The sequence below is a fragment of the Falco peregrinus genome, chromosome 6, assembly GCF_023634155.1.
Source record: "Falco peregrinus isolate bFalPer1 chromosome 6, bFalPer1.pri, whole genome shotgun sequence".
Taxonomy (NCBI): domain Eukaryota; kingdom Metazoa; phylum Chordata; class Aves; order Falconiformes; family Falconidae; genus Falco; species Falco peregrinus.
Window position 1 is genome coordinate 53,749,835 of NC_073726.1, and position 22,224 is coordinate 53,772,058.

Consider the following 22,224-nt stretch of genomic DNA (forward strand, 5'->3'; position numbering starts at 1 on the left):
TAGAGGTGGAAGAGAATCAAATCTTTGGTTCATATGCTATGAATTCAGAGCTTCCTACCTTTTGATGACACCATAAATTTCTTCTATAATAACCTGAAGAACAGCTCGATAAAACAATGATTCTGTAGGTAGCTGCAAAAAAATTTACAACAGCAAGGATTTAAAATTGGCATTGAAATTAAGATCAGAATAACAAAACCGGCATTGGCTTCCTTAACAACTTATTGGCTTGCATGCTTTACGACCAGTCATAACAGGTTTAAAAGGACAATTTATTAATGTTCTTGCATCCAGTTAAAATTACTTTTTTGGGTCAGACTCTAACATAACCATGAATGCAAGAAAAGAAACCCAAACTCTAAAGTAATAGTTCAAAGGTTGGCAGAGGGAAAAAGAACAGAGGAAAAATGTAATGATCATGATCCAAATTCTACTACGCAAAATAAATATAACAATTTACCTAAGCTGTTTTAAAGACAAAAGAAGTAATTCCCTAACTGACTCACCATACACTGTAGTCTAAACCATGCAGAAAGTACTGTGCTCATAAAACCAGAACACACTGAAAACTTCGTACCTTTGTGTATGAAAAATATGTTTGTTTAAAAATAGTTAATGCTTGCCAATTAAAAATTCACAGCAAAATGCATTTCCAGTAAAAGACTACTAGGGTCAGTGGGTTTATATATGGAAAGAGGAGGTCTCAGCCTTGCCTTTTAAATATTTGCACAGTCGGTGTCCACCATACCTAAAAAGATAACTTGCACAACATAATTCAAAGTATTCACAGGGAAAAAATACACAGGGATTAAAAATGAGAATGATGATGTTTCTAACAGGTTCAAGCTTTTGTCATAACAATTTCTATTTTTACATTAGCTGATAAAACACTAGGATAGAGTGATCCAAACCAGGGATATCTGAAGGACATTTCTACTGAATTTATGTATTAGCTGAAAGACGGTGAAAGAAGTTAGGAAGGGTAGTTTAATGCCTTAAATTTTAAGCGGTGCCTTTTTTCCAGACTCTTAATTGCCAAAAGAAAACAGATTCACTATGTACAATCAAAGCAATAAAAATGTGATTTCATGATGACACATGCTATCTATCAGGATTTGATGTTGTGTATGCTAGTATTTTAGACTCCAGAAATGCACAAGTTCAATAAAAGGTCATGGATTAAGAGCATTCAAGGGGGAAAAACATATTTTATCTTAGAATGGCTAAAATAAACAATATTACTTACCATTTGGCCAACTGCAACTCGCTCCAAAGCCTTTAAGAGTGAAGGAATTAAATTGCTGATATGTTTATTCTTTATCAGAATATTTTACAAAACACATTGTATAAAAGTCAGAGGAGACGACATTTTAAAAGATTAATGGTGTGACATAACATGAGCTTGCACACTTTAAAGTGATAAAGGGACTTATAATCAGCTCGCTCCTGTTATTTTAGTTTATTTATAGCAGAAACATGACAACTGACTGTATAGAAATAGATGCATGCAAAATTTTCTTGTTCTTCTTAGTATTGCAAAAGAATTTCAGAGGTTTACTTTCTGTGAAAGTGCTAAAAAGAAATGCATTTTTCTTGAGTCTGTTCCTACCAAAATACAAATAATTCACTTTGCATATTCAACTATTTTAAAGTAAATATTAGTTCAACAAACAATATCTTTAAATATTTAGTCCTTAGTACTCAGACAAATTGACCTACTGTATGTAAAGTTAAATAAAATAAAAACTTCAGAGAGACTGCCGTTTAAGATACTGCACATTATCTTTCACTAGATTCTTCATACCATAAATCCTGATGTAGGTGTGAGAGTACTTGATTTTTATGATCCACAGTGACAAAGAATGACAAATAATTAAAAGCATGGAATATTTTTCCACAGTTGAAAAGATACTTTTGAAAAGTGCCTACAAAAATTTCAACCACATATTAAAGACTGCAGTAGAAAGGAAGATAAAAATTCAGTAAATTATCTGACACTATCACAAATCAGACAGCAAACCAAAAATGCCACACCACTTACAAGTCATTGTCACCTTTAGTCCCCAAACTCCACTACAATAAGTAAGACTGCTTGTCTCTCAATCACTCACTTCTTCTCTAGTTTTAGAACTGATCCTCTATTTCAGACTGTTCTTCAAACATGGTCCAGGTAGCCGCAGTTCCTCTGTTCATGGCTTTGGCCGACTATGAGGTTTGGCTTCTGCTGTATAAGCTATAGCTCTCATTCCAGCACATATCTGCTGCTGCTTAGAAGATGGATGTGTGTTCTAACATGTATTATAAGGGTCTGAAACTGAAAGTCTTGTCCGGAACCTTTGGCCCTTGGCACTTCAACCAATTTGAATGACAAGTAATAATGAGCATCAGCAATAATGCTGAGTGTCATTGTTCAGCAGACTCAGTTTCTCTTAGCCAGCCATTACCCCTAGGAAGATGGGCACCTAGCTGCATTGTGCTGTCTCCCTTATATCTCCTAGAACGCAGGGAAAATCCTAGTCATAAAAAATGCACAGAGAGAATTACAAACATAATAACAGTATAAGTGCTTGGTGACACAGAAGAACTCTTTGCCTTCTGTGACTGTTTAAACAACAAAAAAAAATTAATTGCCAAATCTCTGTGATTTCTGAGAAATCTAAAGTAGATATATATGGCACGATCAGTACTGTCTCTTAGGGGTCATTTGCTCACAAAATTTATCTTGCAACCATTGTTGAAAAACAGCCCAAGATTTTTCTTTCTATAAGAAATGGAATGGGAAAGGAAATAGCTAATGTGTCAGCTGAGGAAGAATCAGTATTGCATGACACTGACAAGAAAAAGACAAAAAGCAAATCCCTTTTAGAAAGCACTTTTTATAATACATTTTGCAGCAACGTCTCTAAAATGAACAATTTTTTTCTTGTACCTTGCCAGGGTAATACATTTAAGCCTTACAAATACTAAACTGTCCTCCTATACTTTCTCCTGATAGCATTAAATTATCATGTTAGTTCAAGTTTACATAACCTTGATACATTAGCCTATACTGAGTCTTTCATCTATCCTGTTTTCCATAACACAGGTACAGAGCTAGCAGCAGAGGTTAGCCAGAACCTGATGTGATTCATCTTGGTATCAGAAATTAAAAGTTAATAGAGGAAAGGGATAGTGGTCTTCTGACTGAAAAACTGGTTGAAATTTTCAGTACCTATGTGGGTTTTTTTTTGAATTGGACAACAGTTCATTGTCCTGTCTTGATGTTAGGTCTTTAAAAGCACTTAATCTCTTGGTGCAATGTTAAAAAGATGTTTCTAGTCTCCTAAGCCATATAGATTTTACAGCTCTTCTAGTTTTTGGAATAGGCAGGTTTGTTTAGGTATTAAACAGTCAGAACATTCAATATTATGAATCATGAAGGCATTGGGGGAGTTACTGATTGCAATCCTTCTACAGTTACCTTGTTCCCCTCTAAGTCCTTGGCCAGGAACTATTACCCTGAGGTTTTTGTTTCAACAAAGGTTTGGCCTTTCTGTCCACTCTTAAAATACATTTCTGTCAATACTCATTTTTTCATGCCTTCAGCAGGTATAAAATATATAAAGCTGGAAGGTCACTACTATTTTTTTCAGATATAATTCATCATGCTTACAACATTAGTGATGTTATTCTGTAAAGTCTTGGATTAAAGTCATGGCTTTAAGATTAGAAGCCAAAACCAATGAAACCTATAACATCTGGATAAAGCTCTCAGCAGGAAAAAGAAAAGAAGGTGAATCATACCAAGCATGCTGACATTCTAGCATTGCGACCACAGCACCAGCCCTCCTCCTTCAAGTACTGACACATGGGAAATCCCCACACTTCATCGGGGCATTCTGCAAAACAGAGGGGAAAAATATCCCAAAAATCACAGCTTTCATAGGCTATTTTTCTCCTACTTTCAGAATAAACAATGTATTGAGCAAGATGAACAGTAGGTAATGGTAACAAAAACACTTAACTGTCCTAGTCCAGTACCAAAACTCATGGTCATGCTATAAAACATGTATTTTCCCCATAACAGATGTTTTTGGTTTATGCTGGATTTCTGATAATTTCACATTTTCCAAAATGATTTTAAGTGAGTGTCTTTTACAAAAATCCACACAAAAAAAAGTGCCAAGGGACAAGATAAGATTTTGCAAATACTCATGGCACCCCATCCCATCCCATGAGTCACAAGCTGTAAGCTGGGAAGTCATTCAGTGTAGCAGGACTTCAGTATCTCTTCTCACTGGGTTCTTCTTTTATCATAAACAGCTTTTAGGCATCACACAGAACAATATGTATTTGTTTATTTCAGTTCTGAAGGCCCACACTTTGCTGCGAGGCAGAATGTTTGTTTTCCAGAAAAGAGCAGCTGCAAAGGCTCTTGTTGTTTCTTCAAAAACACAGAGAAGCATTTGCATCACAATCTGTGCTCAGTTTGTTTCAGTATCATTTATATTTTGAATAACAATGCAATTCCTCATGTTCAAAACTAATGCAAATGTGGGAAAACTGAAGTACAGAGATTACTTTATAGATGTTCACAATACCCATTTTTAAGTGTAGACAAACCCTACAATGTTTCGAACTTTCATTAGCACATTTATCAGCTGATATTTTAGAATGCTGAATAAGAATTACTACTTTCTGTAAAAAAACAAAACCCCAAATTGGCTAGGATCCTGGCTTTTTTAGCATAGAAAGATGACTGGCGCATACTTAAAGATAAATCATGTAACAGGGTTAAAAAAAGGACAGCAGAAATACAACTCTTCAAATTTACCAACAGTCTGAGATACATACATGTAAGCAAAATTCATTTCATGAAAGTTAAGCAAAGAAAAAGGGAAATAGGAATCTAACTATAAAGATGACCGTCCTTCCCACAGGAAAAACCATCGGTTTTCTAGCAGTAGTCTCCAGTCTTTGCTGATCTCTAGAGAGTAACAGCAAGCAGGTAATCTTCTACATGCAGCCTCACACTCTGCTCTTTTACCCTTAGAAATGTCAGATGCTCTTAGGGGATGAATACTGGTTTTAGGACCATGATTTTTAAAATAGGTTTTTAATTCTGGATAATCAGCAAAAGGAGAAAGGAAATTCCTTTAGATATAAAGATGAAATTTGACAAAACAGACTGCAACTCATTTCAGCACTAGCCACGTACTAAGAATTTGTAAGTTCCTCATGACAAGCTATAAAACATTAATTAACTTCAAGTCTAATTATTAAGTACATGGAATAAACCTTAGTATTCACACTGCAGGGATGGTAACAAGAACTTACTACATACATTTTTTGCAAAGGAAAGAGTGACTGCCATGGTTCCACTGTATGATTCACACACTTATAAGTCTTTCCAATACCTGTGTTACATTATTTCAAAATAAAACTTTTCAAACTGAATTAGTAATTTATCTTTTCAAGTAATCCCTTCTACTTTACACCCTGTCCTCTAGGCAAACTAATCATCCATGCAAGTTAAAGTGGCTACCCGCTGAGCTACAATCTCAATATTAGTGCACTGTACTCATGCATAATTCCGAAGATTTTATGACACCTGTGAAAAAGGTAATCAGACAAAGCACCATCTTCATTTAAATTACTGAAACTAAAGTAGGAGAAAAAGAGAGGGAAAACAATGCCCTAACTTAGATTTTTTTGTGTATATCCAAAGTTGACCACATATCTACAGTATTGTCTTGAATTCTATTTATTTTTCCACATTCAGGCCACTCTCAAGCACACTGCTAATTAAAAAAAAAAGCAAACAAAACCGAATTAATATATTGCTAAAAAGTTCATATATTTATCAGCTACATTTTAAATATCTGGAATTTCTTTTAATATCTGCAACTATTTTCAGATATACTTAATATTATATAGCTCACTAATTACCATATTGTGCTTCTATCTGAAAATACAGCAGCTGTTCTAAACTGTATAAATCTCCAAAACCATTCAAGCAACATTTTAAGTAGGGGTATTCTATGGAAGGTGTCACAGCAAACAGTTCAAGTGTTCAACAGCGCATATTCAGCATAGAGGAGTCAATCAGACAGAATTCCTTCCACAAAAAGCAAACAAAAAGGGGAATTCCAGGAAATCATTTGATGAGCTGAACTGAAGCTATGATAGGATATAATCCTAGAACCTATCAATTAAAAAACTATGACTTTACCACTAAGCTAACTTCTTAAAAAGACTAAATTACACATTTAATAAAACAAATTGCTACCAATATTGCACCAAAATAAATCATTGGAAAAAATATTCTGTTACATTCTAGAACAAATCTATAAACCAAACTATAATTTTAATGTGAATCACAGAGGAAGAGAACATAGGATAATGTTAAAGCAGTAGCATGAACAACATGCAAAGTTCCACCCTAGTTCAGCTTTGTGAAACAGGATGGTTCTTTGGAAAACCTACACATAAAATACTGACTAAGGTAGCTTGAGGATACTTGCTGTCCCCATAAATTTGATACATCTGGTAGAAGAAAACATTCTCATCCAAAGCACCCAGTTACACACAGCAGGGTAAGACAAAGTGCAGATTACACAAAAATATATAATGCTGACTAAAACAGAAAAGAACAATTCCAGCCATTAGCCAAGGCACAAATTCCTATTATTTCTCTCTGACTGAATTTAGTAACATTCATAGTTTCATGGAAGAGTTGCTTAAAAAAAATAAATATTTTTTATATATATATATATATATATATAAAAAATATACACACACATACACTAATCCTGTTCTTACCATTCTTTTTTGATAGTAAAGAACATTTTTCTGGTAGCCATAACACCCCCTCTCCTTGAAAAGTATTTTAATAGGAACTTTCCAAATTTTCACCACCTATTACCATTACAATTTTTTCATCTCTTTTGAAAAACAAAGGAACTTTATGGATTTTGAAAAACAGGTGGGACAATCTTCTTAAATATCCTCATAGGTTAAGCAATCCTTCAATGGATTTACTGACTCTTCATAAGACCACACAGATGTCTCATGATTAACTCTTCAGCAGCTAATTTCTCACACACCTCTAACAGGCAGAAATGTTATACCCTTTGAAGAGAACATGAAGAATCTGTTTTTGGTTTACTACATACTTGAAATCCTGTGGAGGAGATTAACATTTTGGGAAACAAGTGCAAATACATCCAGAAGCCATCCACAACTGAAAACTATTCATAGAATTTTTCACTCAACACTGTCTAGCAAAGAATACAAAGCTTCAGGTCTACATTGGTCAAAAAGTTTAAATTTAAGTAAAATGTAGTGTCTCATACTTTATCATCAACTGAACAAGACTAAATTTTCTCTAAAGTATGTCAGATTACCTTTCCACTTCTGGGAACCCAATACTACTATTGGTTTTAATATTTTGGCAGAATTAAATTCTTAATTCTTACCTTAGTCCTGGAAGTCATGTGTTATTTCCTGTCCTCTATTTATTTAGACCTTTTTGTAAGACCTTCAGTGAATTGCTCTTAAGTTCTGTAGAGGAATTGGATTTCCATTTTGTGTAATTTTTTTAACACTGCAATAGTAGTGGCATATACCATTTGGAGCACTGGTACGACTTTGAACTTTGTTTGTATAGGATTTTTTTCCCTCTCTATTCAACTTCCAAATGAAAAAAATGGCAATACATATGGACATTTGGTACACGGAAAACATTATACTGAGTAGTAAAAAAAGTATAAATTACAGCAAATATATATTTATAATTAGATCAAGTACAAATTCTCTCATTGTGATTCAATTCTGACTGGATACGGAGAAAAGCTTCAGGCGAGCCTTATTGTTGTTACTGTCCTATTCACAGACGCATTAAGACTCTTACTGGCTCAGCGGCATTTCAAAGAAATTTTTTTAAGAGTTGTTTAACTAACAAAACAATTAAGTGCCACTAGGAAACAGGATTTTCAAAGTATAGAACACTGAATGTTTTCTATTTATGTTTCCTTTTTTTGGTAGTTACAGAAAAAATATCTGGCAGCAGAAGTAAGATGAAAGGATTTTACTAGCTAATCCTTCTGTATGTGCACAGAGGTTTCCAAGGAAGTTCAAGAGAACAGGACAAGCTCTCCACTATTGTTAATATTAGGTCTTCCATAGTTCTTCATCACTAAGTAAGATACTACAGTTACCAGTGTGTCAACATTTAAAATTCACTTTGCACAGCTTTACAGCACTATACAGTTTCTATGAAACAAGAGGATTGACAGGTTTTATTCTTACTAGACAAATAAGCTTAACTAGGGTTCCACGTGGTCTTGCAGTTTCTGGTTTATCTTCCTTTGCTAACATTTCATGAAAACATATTTGCATTTATGCTTCTCATCTTTTTACTTTCTTGCAACTCCCAACTGCTATGAACTGCAGTTCCCAATAATACAATTTAAGTTTTCTGCTTTACCTCCTGGAAGAGATAGTTTTATTGAAATAATATATTGAACACTATTTGTTAAACTCATCCTGGCAGAAACAATCCAAATTTTGTCATGAAACAATGCCTATCCCAATGGTTAATGGGTAATTTATGAAAAAGAAGAAAAATGAAATCAGGGATTTGTTTCACTTCCGTGGTACAGTATAAATGACTATAACGTTTGTTTTGAAATTCTTAATCTGCTCTTTAAAAAAAAAAGTAACACAAATAAGTTATGAAAAATGGCAAAGTACTACAAAATAGAGGATTCTGACTTTCTTGAAATGCAATTTATCTTCCTATTCTATTTTTAAGATTTTAAGATTTTCTAGTATATACATAACAACAATAGAAGATACTTATTTTCTAGTAATAAAGGTCATCAGATTGTAAATAGCATGTGGCAAAGAGAAGGCAGAAATATCCTTTTAGTGCACAGGCTGAAGTTCCTCCTCTTCTCATTGTATTTTGTTTAAGAAATCACATTCTCCTTCAAAAAACAAACATTGCTTATTTCATTCTTAAACTTTATCTTAGGCAATTTATTATTGAAATGTTGTGAAACACCAGACTCTTGATTTTTTCAGTGTGAGAACATAATTCAAGAGAAAAAAAGCTTATTCTAACTTAGCACAGTTATGCTGACAGTACACCCACAGCTAGTGCTGTAAGAAACCACTCACATGGTAGTTTTTAGTGGCAGGTATCTTACAACTTCCTTTAAAAATTGCCATTAAGACTGAAATCAGTTTCTGTACTGAACTTCACCTATCATTTTTTGTTGTTTGCTTTAATACAGAAATATATTAATGATTTGAGATGATAATATAAAAACGTTTAAGAATTTGGAATGTATTTCAAAATGCTGTAAGCATTATCAGTAGTTCCTAAGAATACCATTCGATGAGTTGTCATTGCAATATAATCTTGTCAATGCTAAAAGCTTAAATATATCTTTGTCTCTTACAACTTAAAAACTGCATTAGATAAAAACAACTACCTCTACATTTATTTATGAAGTGTGATCAGTATCAGACCATATTCCAGGTAGCAATATAATCACTCAGTGTAGAAGTAGTCTTAAGAGAACTTAAATCTCCTTTCTATATTATTTTTTTTTTTTTTACTACATTAAAAGTCATATCTCCTACTCATTTGCTATTATTTTGATATTAACATGTATCTCAGCCGATTCCTTCCTGATGTCTTAGGGTCTCAACTTTGTCCATCCTCCCAGTCTATACCCCCCAGTTTCCAGATTCCACTACAGTTATAAAGTATAATTCCTCAATTTGCCTCTCTACTTCAGTGTATGGTTTAGGTATTTAAGATGGTAATTCCCACAGCTTTCAAAGGTTTTATTGGTTTGGGTTTTTTTGGGTTGGGTTGTTTTTTTTGGTTTGTTTGGTTTTTGGTTTTTTTTTTTCCCCCCTCCCATTTTCTCAGTTTTAAAGCATGAGAAACCTGGAGTTCAGACAGTTAACTTCAATTAATTTCCAATTAATTTTAATTAACTTCAGTTGCCTTTTTGCACTTCACATCCAGTGCACTTCAGTGTCTATGATTTCCTTATGTGACAGTGAAAGAAAAAGAAATAAGTAAAAGAAATGCAAGACTATGTGAAGGCTCCATTTTAAACCACTCCTGAGCAGTTAGAGAATACTCAAGGCAAAAATAATAAGAGAGCAAATTGTACAAAAAAGCCACAACTGAAGATCAGGCACAGCTGTTAGTGTGAGGTACTTGTGCAAGGACTGCCAAGCACATTGAAAAATCACTGTATTAATCATATACCAGTTGCCCCACAATGATTTGGGATTCTCGCCAAAGACAAGTGGATAAGGGTAACGTGACACGGCACCTAAAACCTGTACAGGCCTGAATCCGCAAGGCAGGCACTCAGATCTGCTCTTCAGCTATCTACTTCAAAAAGCAACACTTGACAGATAACCATAGGAATCATGTCCTTGCTTGGGTAGTTCCTGGCATATTGATGGCCAGATTAAAGAAAAAAGCTGTAATAGACAGGACTAAATTACTCCCTTTCCCCTTGTTCCTATTTATTCTCTGTCCCATCATTCCTATTTTAGTATTTGAAGTTGTTAGAAAATCAATGTATCTTTGAGTGTATGGTAAATGTCTAAAATGCATCTTTACCCATATAAAAAGCTGTGATCTAATAAGTGTTGGGAGGATCTCCCTTCTAACTAGAGCCTTCCTTCTTCCAAGGAATATAGCCAGCATGCCTAGAAATGTAAAACTAAAGGGGGGGGGGGGGGGGGGGGGGGAGAAGCAGGGCATGTGAGAACTGTAAATGGCATTAAAAAATGTAAATTCATTTCCTTTCCTCTCTTCGATTTTTTTATTTCAGATTCATCATAGAATCACAGAGTCATTTAAGTTGGAAAGGACCTTTAAGGTCATCGAGTCCAACCATTAACCTAGCACTGCCAAGCACATGTCCCTAAGCACCATATCTACAAGCCTTTTAAATACCTTCAGGGATGGTGACTCAACCACTTCCCTGGGCAGCCTGTTCCGGTGCTTAATAACCCTTTCAGTGAAGAACTTTTACCTAATATACAATCTAAACCTCCCCTGGCACAACTTGAGGCCGTTTCCTCTTGTCCTGTCTCTTGTTACTTGGGAGAACAGACCAACCCCCACCTGCCTACAACCTCCTTTCAGACAGTTGTAGAGAGCAATAAGGTCCCCCCTGAGCCTCCTGCTCTCCAGACTAAACAACCCCAGTTCTCTCAACTGCTCTTCACAGAACTTTTGCTCCAGACCCTTCACCAGCTCCGTTGCCCTTCTCTGGATATGCTCCAGCACCTCAGTGTCTGTCTTGCTGCGAGGGGCCCCAAAACTGAACACAGTATTTGAGGTGCAGCCTCACCAGTGCTGAGTACAGGGGTACAATCACTGCCCTTGTCCTGCTGGCCACACTGTTCCTTTATGTTCTTCATTTTTTTAATGAATCAGATTCTTTAAAAATATTCGTACTAAAACGTTCTTTGTAGAGAGAGGGATATTCGCATCTATTACGTTGAACACAGTAACACATGATTAATAACAGAAATACATTACTGAAAACTAAAGGAAAACTTGAAGGGCAACACCAAGTACAAGATGAACAAATGGTTACCGACAGCTTTATGTCGGTACTGGCATCTCAGCATGGGCCACAGCAAGGTAGGGAGGGACCCCCATCCTTCCTGACTTGTTACTTCTTGAAAGGCCCTGCATGCCTCCTAATCTAGGCAGATCACAGAACCAGCGCGAGGATGGAGACAAAGAGCTAAGGCTCAGAACTGGCTCAGTGAAGAAGCGGCCTGGTCTCCCCAGAGAAAACATAGTTCATGCTAGTACTACCAACGGACCCAGGAATTGCTGTAGAAGTTGAGAGTAGTAGCTGTGACAGGAAATTAGAGTAAGTTCTTTGCTAACGCTATCTTAAAATATTGCTTTTTAGACCTATTGCTTAATTCTAGGAACTTAGCACTAGTTATACTAAAAATCAACACGGAAACATGAAACTCCATTTCAAACACCCACTGAATAAGAAATAAACATGGCCTTTGATTTAGATATATAGTGTATTAAATATGATGCCATTTCCATTTATATGATGATTCAAGAGACAGTAGCAATTTTTCAAAATGCACAAACCAAAATATTTACTACTAAAAAGAACACTATATTCTGCTACTCAAAAATTTAACTTTTAAAATAATTTATTTAATCATATTAAAAATTTTACATTTTAGCAAAGTGCTGATTACAACTGTATCAACTGGAAGGGAAAACAACCCCTAATTTTTAAGTTAAATTACCTGGAAAGAATCTCATATTTACTGGTAAACATGGTAAATTTATAAAGTCTTTTTAGCACAAAAATAAAATGAAATTACAGGATACAGAATCCATAAACTGCCCTAAAAATGTATAAGCTAAAGGAAGAGTATTTTTATATTTAAATTCTTTATACTGTGATCGAATATTTTTCTCAACTTCTTATGTATAAAAATCTATTTTCTCAAACTAGAAAATGGAATATCCTGCAGTTGCCTTTAATAAACTCCAAACAAAAGGGAGATGAATTTCAACACTGGCAAAGTCTGTTTTAGACACTAGACTCGTCTACCTTTTTCACTTAGAGAAAACTCCCACTGAAGCCAATTACCACTTTCTCATACTACTGGACATCTCTCATAGCACTCAGGTAGCAATGCCTGACACAAATTTAAAAAAGCAAAAGAACTGATATCCTAAATCAGACAAATCCCATTTGCAAAGTAGGAGAAAGAGATATAATATATGCACAGACACAGTATGTAGCTATCCTTATATATCTTTTAATGTAACCAGTAACATTAACAGAAGTATATTTTTTACCATCTACTTCTAATTCTCCTCATCACAGTCATCATTAACTGCCAAATTTATGTATTATCTTAGTGGAAATAAGTCTTCTGTAACAAACACGAGATGTGCCCATGTAAGAACTGTAGGAGTGGATTACCATTATTATAATACATCACAAGTCTTCTGCACAACAAACTCTGTAACGTCCAAGTTGGAATTAACACTCAAAGGTCACACCAGACATTAGATTTTTCTCACCGAGGCCTTGAAATTGCAATACTCAGTGCAGAATATTATGCTTAAAAGGAACCCTGCTGAAGTAATTCAAATACTACGAATTGTATAGCCTACTTAGATGCTATAGACTGAAGGATTCGAGCATGCACAATTGTGTATTTACACTGACATTATGCTACAAAGACGTGTAAAAAGGCAGTATCCTAAAGTGTATAAAAAATCAGTAATCTTCACTAAAACTGGAAGACATATCAAATAACTTTGCAGAAACTGTATTTCAAGATGGACAAAGTTCTCTGAAGTTCTGTATTTGAAAATGGCTTGTACTTTCAAAAGCAAACTTTTTTCTGTCTTATTTCAGTTTGAAAGATCTTTTCTATTTGCTCTCCCTTGTCAAATAAGACAATGTGTTTATTTGCCTAGTTCGGTATAAAATGCAGAACGTAAGAGATTTTATGTTGAAACAATCCATTTTTTTCTGTTTCAAAAAAGGTAAATAGACAATTGTCTGATACTTTTTTTTTTTCAGAATACTATTATTACATTCCTATAGATGTTACTGAAATAAGTGGTATATTGAACATATGTAGTTCATCATCTTCATGATATTTTGTTTCCAGAGGATTCATGTTAGAGTCCTTAATAACTGCTGGAGAAACAGGCATTAGTTCACATACCATAAGCTCTCTGCTCTTGACAAACAAAGCCTGTCACTATGCACAGACTCTGTTCTTACAGAAGTCAGGGAAGGAATTACCTTGTTCACACCAGCAGAAAATATACACTGACATTATGCCTCCACAATGTTATAAATACTACCATCCAAACAGGAGATTAATCTTGTTTACCAAGGATTTATAGCTTTAGTAATCCTTCTGCTCTCAGGATAATTAGTCTTTTTGCACTTGATCTCAATAATAGTCATTATAAAAAAACCAAACCTGACTCTTTTCTTTCAGCTATGTAATTTTAATTACATTCTAACATTGTGACTCCATTCCAGAGCATGAAAATGTTAAGGTATTTATATACATTATTCCTCCTTGAGAAAGCACAAGCTTTCTCAACTGTGTTCTGCATGGTGACAGAAGAAAAAAGGTTATTAACAGATAACTTTCTTAGATCCATAGTGTAATTGGCACAGGCAAACAAAATGTTTTTCTTTCAATGTTTATAAAAGTAAAAATAATTCTGAATGTTTTTTGATAATAATTTGCATAGACCTCAATTTTTCTTTAATCTCAAATCTCTTTGACCTCTTGCAGATATCTCAGTGTCTACAGTATTTCTTATAAATAGATAGTAGTTATAGGACTATCATTGTGATAAAGCTATAAAGGATTGCTCAAGGAGACAAAGCATGGAAGGAAAGCTAAATGGAGTTCTAAAGCCACAGTCCTGTTTCATAAAAGAAACTCATCAGATGAAATACCTAAAAGTGAAGGATGCCTAGCAGTTATAGAAAAAGACGTTGTAAACAGCAAAAAATTGCCAAGGCCATATGGCATTCATCCAAAACCTAAAATCAGGTTCAAATTGCCAAACTGCAGTGTGTAACTTCTTGATTATAACTCTTCGGTTCTAAAGATCTGAAAAGCAGGTAATGTGCCATTAATGCTTAAGAAGACTTCAAAGGAAGGTCCAGGGAGCTTCCAAACAGGAAGCCTCACATTTATATGAAAATATTTTAAAGAATAGAGTCATTTGATATATAAGCAAATATAACGTTTGGGACAAGTCAACGTGAGTTTCTTACGGGAAGTCGTATCTCACAAACATATTGGATTTTTTTTGAAGGCTTCAAGTAACGCTTAGACAAGAAAGACAGAGTGGGTTTCCAAATGGCATTCACCAAGACCATTAGGGAAACTATCAAAGCACAGAACAAGATAAAAAGTATTCCTATGGGTAAGTAATTGACAGAAACAAAGGATGGGAATAAAATACCATTTTTCACACAGGACAGAGATCACCAGCAGAGGCTTAAAGAGACTTGTGCTGGAACAGGTTGTTGATCAAATTCACAAATGACCTGAAAAAGTTAATGAAGCGTAGGACAAAATTTGCTGATGATACTAAGGGTAATAAAAATTAAAGCCACTTCTAATAAAAATTAGAGATGAATTGGCATACAAAATTGAAGCTAGATGAAAGTGATTCAAATTGGGGGAAACAGTACCTTTAAATATACAATGAATGGCTTTGAACTAAGAACTGACAGTTTGATGAAAAGATCATCCCAGGACTTAGACAAGGAAAAAGAAAGCCATTAAAATTATTAAGAAAAAAAAACAACAGAAAACATTATTATGCTACCATATAAATCCATGCTGCACCTGAATCTTGAATTCTGTGTTTGGATTTGTTTTTCTCACCTCAGATAATAAGTAACACCACCCAAAAAGGTTCAAAGAACAGACACAGAATAGTCCTAAGTAAAGGAACATTTTAATAACAGGACTAAGTAATTAAAAAAAATTAAAGCTGTAGAACAGATAAAAGGGGAATGAAAAGTCTGCAAAATCATGAATGGGCTGGAGAAAATAAATAGGGACAGAAGTATACTGGCTTTTAAACCAGAAATTAAGGGGCATAAAAGAACTCCATGCAGTAAAGCAGCATTAAGACAATTAAAAGGAAATGCTTCTTCATAAAACATGCAGTTGATTCCTTACTGTAGCATGCTATAGATACTAAAAGTTCACGTATGTTCAAAAGCAACCTGAAGGATTCAAGGAATAAAAATCCATCAAGGGTTATTTAATGCAAATATATCACTTTGTTCCAAGAAGTTCATGAGCCAAAACACGCTGGAAGCAAAGAGAATATTTGGGGGAAGTATTGGTATGTACTCCCTATGGTTTTATACTCTTCTCTGTATGCCTGCTATTGACCTCTGTGGAAGACAGATAATGAAATAGAGGAACCTTTTTGTTAATGGATTGCATGATTTCCGTATCTCTGTTACGGATACTGAAGCCAGGCTGCATGTTTATTTTGCAGCTTCATTCTACTTTGTTATCAAAATATTATTTTCTATAAAAATATATTAATCTTCTTTCATATACTGATGCCACATATTTAAAAAAAAAAGGCCTGACAATGTGATATAAGTAATACAGATTTTAAAACTATATTCTCAGGTCTAACAACGTAGTAGATGGTGTGAAAGCAAGCTAATTCATTAACATATGTAATCATACTTTAATAGCAAAATGAAGAATTATAGATATTAATTACCTGTAGAAGTGGAGACAGAAGTCTGCAAAATTCTCAGCAATTTCAGGTATTCAAGTACCTTGAATAAATCAGCTAAAGACATTTCTAATATAACATCATGAATATGATGAAAGTTTGGTGCTTATTTTAAAGTTGGGACCATCTCCGTAGATTTAATCCAACTTAGATGAACTGTTTCAATCACAGAAATAAAACAGAAATTATGTCACTAAACTTTCGTTTCTTCATTAATATTAATGAAAATACAGCAAATCTGTATTCACAAATGTTAAGCCTGGATCATAACCAAGGGACAATTATTTATCTTTAGTGATTCTGGAATCCTAAAGGATTCATATTAAAAAGTGATAGCAAAGTCTTGCATGTACTTTTCAGTACTAGGAAAAAGACAGAATTATTCTTGAGTGAAGATCATTTAAGATGAATAAGTAATTCCAAATACTGATACAAAATTCTTGACAGCATCTTCTGAGATCATAATTAAATGGAATTAAATGTCATTTTTCCCTCAGCTGACATTTTTCAGTGGAAAGTAATCTTCATTATCCTCATCAAAATCCTTCATGCACAGCCTACTTTGTATCTTTGTATACACTGCCAGACTCAGCGAAGGCAGTACTGAAACACAAATAACCCAACTTGTTTCAGGTCTTCCACAGCATCTATCTTCCATGACTTCATAGTATCTCAGTCTATTGGTAGGACTCCAAACAAAGGAGAGGAACTACTTAAACTGCCTTTTTTCTTCATGGGAAAGACTAAATCTTCCTTGACTAAAGACTTCACCTTGAGTTTTTATTTTTCCTAAAAATTCCATCACTAAACAGGATTTTGCCAGGGGGAGCAGAGGGCAGGGGGGAAGAAAAGTTTTCCTCCATTTCGGGAAATAAATCAAAATAATTTTCAAACCCCAAATCTAAGATATGCTTTAGTTACTGTGCATTATAGAAACCTTGGCTTTCTCAATTATAATCTGTTACTGTGTTCATAAACACAAAATTATAAATTTAAGATAGTTTCAGGTTTTAATATATTTTTGCTGCATTTATTAATGAAAAATACTTCAATAAACTGTCATTTAACATCTGTAAAACTTACCTAGTTAATATTCTTTTCAAGTTTCGTATTTTTTTCAGGATAAATTTTGATAGAAAACATCTGGGTTTTAGTGACTAGTTAGCTCTGTCACAAATTCATGGAACTGTGCCCTATGTAGCAATATCTAAAGATGCCTTGGAAAGGAAATCAAGCTTTTTGATCTTTTGCTTGGAAGTGTTTTCCTGTGTTGCCATGGAATCAGTGATAGCTATTTTAAGACATTGGCTGTGGAATATCTTCGAAAATATACTTAGGCAACACATAAATCATCTGTACTCTAATGCTTCTAAAACACTGACTAATCTTTCCTTATTTCAGTGAAACAGAGTGATATGAAGCCATTATGTTCATGTAAGGAATCATTTAGAAAATCCAGTTTTGAAGTTTTTGTCAGCTGATTCCACTTTATTCAAGGCCTTTTCAGTTTCCACAAATCTGATAAAATTCTATATGTGAATTTTTACTGTTTTGCATCTCTTTTGATTCCCTTAATTATGTTCACTAGCTTCTAAAAGTTAGAACTTAACAATTGTAGCCAAAGTTTATATTTATGTAGCTTGAGAGTCCAAGGCTCTTACTCTTGCGCAAAAGGTTTGCTGACTTCTTTCAGAGTGCCTTATTGAGAAGCTGTTCTCCACAGCTTCCAGGATGTCTCTAGAACTCCTCCACTCAGCATGTATCTTCTTCCTCGAGCAGCGCCCTGACACTGGAAATCCTTACAGAAGCTGGAGTTCATGATTTGTAGTACTCAAGCTAACCTCAAAAAGAGTTTCTATACGACAGCTATCACTGAAACAACCTATACAACTACTTATACATAAGTAGCTCCTTAGTGATAGCAATGTTTTTTCTTCAAAGCAGAGGATATCATATTGAAGAATTTCACTGGCTCCTAGACTAGTACTGATGTGTTTAGCTGTATGGAGGATGGAAGGAAGAGAACTAGAATACAGAAACACATCAAAACCTTCTTAAGGAAAGTCAAGTCTTTTGGAAATATCTTACACTTGCAGTTACCATCTGTTAAGGGATAATCATAGTCCAGCTGTTACATTGCCCCAGAAATGTATTAGCTGAATGTAAGATAAAACGGCTCCCCAAAATCCTAAGAATAGCTCCTCAACAAAGGCACAGGGTTTGTTTTAACCTAAAAATCATTAGCAAACTATTTTTTTCCAGAAAATCTGCCATAATGGCTCATTATGTAAATAGGTTCATGTAAAAAGTCTGTAATAAACAGTGAAATCCTTACTACTGTGATGTAATTGACTATTTGATGCAATAACAGTAAAAGAAAAACCCCAAAGGAATCAATTATACTAATGGCTAAGTGCGTTTTATCCATAGAAGAATCTCTGTATAAACAATCAATTCTCATTAGAGGAAGTCAAAGTAAAACTACTTAGAATTTTTCAAGAGCTGTCATAATATTCCTTACTAACTGAAATTTAGTATTTGGTACTGCTTAAAAGAGCACTGAAATTTAAAGACAGGTGCTAAAAGTTACTGGCTTAAACTTTTTTTAATTGAAAAGAAAATTGACATTACACAGCACTTCTTGGTTGTTGTAGTTACTAAAAATCAAAACAAAGGCTTTCATGATCTTAAGAGTTCAAAGTTATTCCCAGCATAACTGGAAATGTGGTCCCATGACAAAAAATTCCAGATGAATTTAGGTTATTTATAGACACATAGACAATGTATACTGATTGCAATACGCGAGACCGTGACTACTGGCACCTACTTTCATCAGAAATCAGCATTCACAGCAGGTCCAATGGCAAACTGAATCAGGCAATCTTGCAATATCTTTACTATTTTTAGAATATATGAGAAATGTTAAGGCATTATTCTCTGTAGTTAGCAACTCAGAGACAAAAAAAACCAAACTGCGATGACCAAGGTAATTCAATAGCCTGCCAAAACCAGCACAGTAACATTTTGTTATTTTCTCAACTCACCACCTCAGGCTTAGCAACACTACATTAAGCATCAAAACAGGTAAAATTTCTTCCCCTGAATATCACCTAATTCCAGTTAATATGAAGTGAAAAAGCAGATTTTCACTGGCCTCAAACAACACTGATCTAAAACTTAACTGCCGAACACACGGCCCGGCCATCTCACATTATGACAACCATCAGGCCACAGCAGCTTTTTTTGTGAGTTGCCACATCTGCTTCAACTAGGCTTATGAGAACAACCATCTGCATTTACATTAAAGTAGCAAAGATGGCAAATGGGGGAAAGAGCTTTGAGATGGACTTGCCTCAACCTTGTCCTTAAAGGTACGCACATCAAGAAAATAAAAAAGCTTTTAAACTGGGGAAAAAAAATAAATAAAATAGAGCAATGAAAAAAAAAGAAAAAAAGAAATTAAAACATTTTTAAAAACTTCAGAGCCTTGAAGTTACTAAGTCAAGAAAATAAGTATAAAATCCTTTATAAAAGAACTTCCCGCTGCATCCCTGCAGGCAAGCCCTTGCTTACTGGACTGATTTTAAACAGATGAAAGATTTCCTGTGTTGCAGCAAATTCTGCCCAGTTCTCCCTGCTGCTTAGGAAGATCTCCTATACATCACCACAGAGATCTAGCTCTAAGTCTGTATCCTAATACTCAAAGTAGTCTTTCCATGTAAGGTTTCTACAGGTCTCTGCAATCTCTGCTTGATGCCTAGATTAGCCACTAGCTTCCTTGAGTTTAGTGTCAGAGCCTGAGCAAGTGAAGGACTACCTACAGTAGAGATTATATTGGCTTGGAGCACACAAGCAAACTGGAAATACACCCATGCATGTGGACAGATAGCACGCATTTCAGGAAGCTGAGGCAACTGGCTGATGTCACACAAAAGCCACACTCTTATCACCTTTGAAAGGTCACCTCCATCAAGAGAAGCTCCTGATGACAGGAAAAAGGCAAACAACACACCCATCTTCAGTCTAACCTCAGTTCTCAATAAGTTTCTGGAGCAACATTTTCCTGGAAACCATGCCCAGGCCCATGAAGAGCAAGAAGGAGACTGAGAATTTACCAGGGACTAACAAACTGTATTGACTTCTGTGATGCAGTGACTGACTTCATGAATTAGGGGAGAGCACAGTAATAGTTTACCTTGACTTTAGCAAGGCTTTCAGCAAGGTTTCCTTAGTATCTATACAGACAAATTGGAACGATATGACTCAGACAGGAGGACTCTAAGGTGGGTAGAAAATGGATAGGATTCTGAAGCTTAACTGAAGCCTGCAAGATAAGGGACGTGATTATTCCTTGTTTTTAGCACTTGTGAGAGTAAGAGTACCTAAAGTGCTTCTTTGGGCTCTCTAGCCCACCACACTGACTTAATGGAATGAGTTCAGTGATTGCAAGAGGACTACAGGGCTGCAAAGAAGGTCAAGGAGAGATCTAACTGCTGTCTTCACCTAAAGGAAAAGGAACAGAAAAGATTAAGCCAGGCTCTTGGAGGTGCACAATGAAAAAACAATAGATAATGCACAAGAGCTGCAAATTCTGAATGGATACGTGAGAAAAAATTTCCTGTTGAAGGCAAACATTGGAATGGGCTGTTGAATCGCTGGCCTTGGGGATATTCAAAACATCACTGGACATGGCCCAGAACAATTTGCTGTAAGCTAGCCCTGCCGTGCACCGTGATCTCAACCAGATGACCTTCAGAAGGCACTTTAAAATTAAAATATTTCATCACGATTCTATGATTTGGCCCATTTTGGAAGCAGTACCAAAATTCATTTGCCTCAGACAGCTGCAAGAATTAGTTTACTTCTTGTACAACGGAATTGTTGGAGCCATACCATTTGTTTAGTTACAGAGTGCTCTAGCATCCTCTAGAATGCTTTGTTAGGTTGAAATCCATGCATAGGAAGTGTAGACACAAGCTGTGGTCCTAATTCTTTCCCCTTTTCCCTTTAAAGAAATTTTAGCTTTTAGATATTGTTGGTCCTTGCGCTCTTATGAAGAAGCCATATAGTAGATCACTCTTCCAGGGGAATACAACAGCACGATTGATTTTAGAATATATACCCTCATAGTAATAGTAAAAAAAAAAATAATCAATTTTTTGAGCATCACTGGAACTACTTATGTGTTCTTTCCCCAAAAAAGAATATTGTCATTTCCTTTTGTTCTGCTTAAAGGTTCTTCTTTGAGAATAATTTTTAGCCTTCAAGCTGAGAAAAATCAAACTGCTAGAAATTCCAACATGCAATTTGGCTTCATTTCCATACTGCTATGAAACTGCAGTATCTCTTACCACCATGCATGTACATGTTTGCTGGAACTCAGAATACGTTATCATACCTGATCCTTTGGTGGTGTGTGAATAACAACAATTTAGTAAAACCTTATGCACTGGTCTGGAAAAAATAATCCTACAGCTAGAACAGGAAGTCGTGTCCTTTTTGCAAAAATAAGAAACAACGAAATTTTTCAGACACACAAACTTAATGACAAATGCCTGAAAAGCTTAATTTTTTTTTTTTTAAAATCTGTTGTAATAGGAATTGTATCTTTTTTACTAATTGCATTTCTATAACTCAAGAAATTTTTATTGTATTTTCTTTCTCTTTGTTTTTTTCAGGCAACCTGAACTATTGCAAAATAACTGAAAATAATCTACAGCAAAAACTCTTGAAATTGTTCCAGAGGAAGATAAAAACAACATGAAAAGATCATTAAAGCAAGAAAGAGCTAGCATGTGTCATGGTCAGTCTGGAGCTGTGCCTTAGCTGCATGAGCAGCCAAACTGTTAAAGAACAGCAGCTGGGTTCCACCTGCCTTTCTGTCCATA

The 22,224-nt window shown here is 35.0% G+C and overlaps 1 protein-coding gene across 6 annotated transcripts in view; it reads right to left on the reverse strand.

Annotated features, from left to right (window-relative positions):
- METTL25 (methyltransferase like 25) overlaps positions 1-22,224 on the reverse strand; it is an 89,711-nt gene that overhangs the window by 44,363 nt on the left and 23,124 nt on the right. For 5 of the 6 annotated variants that reach the window (XM_055807209.1, XM_055807208.1, XM_055807206.1 and 2 more), the window contains exons 6-8: positions 3,784-3,878; positions 1,247-1,276; positions 59-132 (exon numbers count right to left, since the gene is read on the reverse strand). In XM_055807209.1, the coding sequence (XP_055663184.1) occupies positions 59-132; positions 1,247-1,276; positions 3,784-3,878 (199 nt within the window). The remainder of the gene's footprint in view (positions 1-58; positions 133-1,246; positions 1,277-3,783; positions 3,879-22,224) is intronic. The other variant, XM_055807207.1, reaches the window with a different exon arrangement.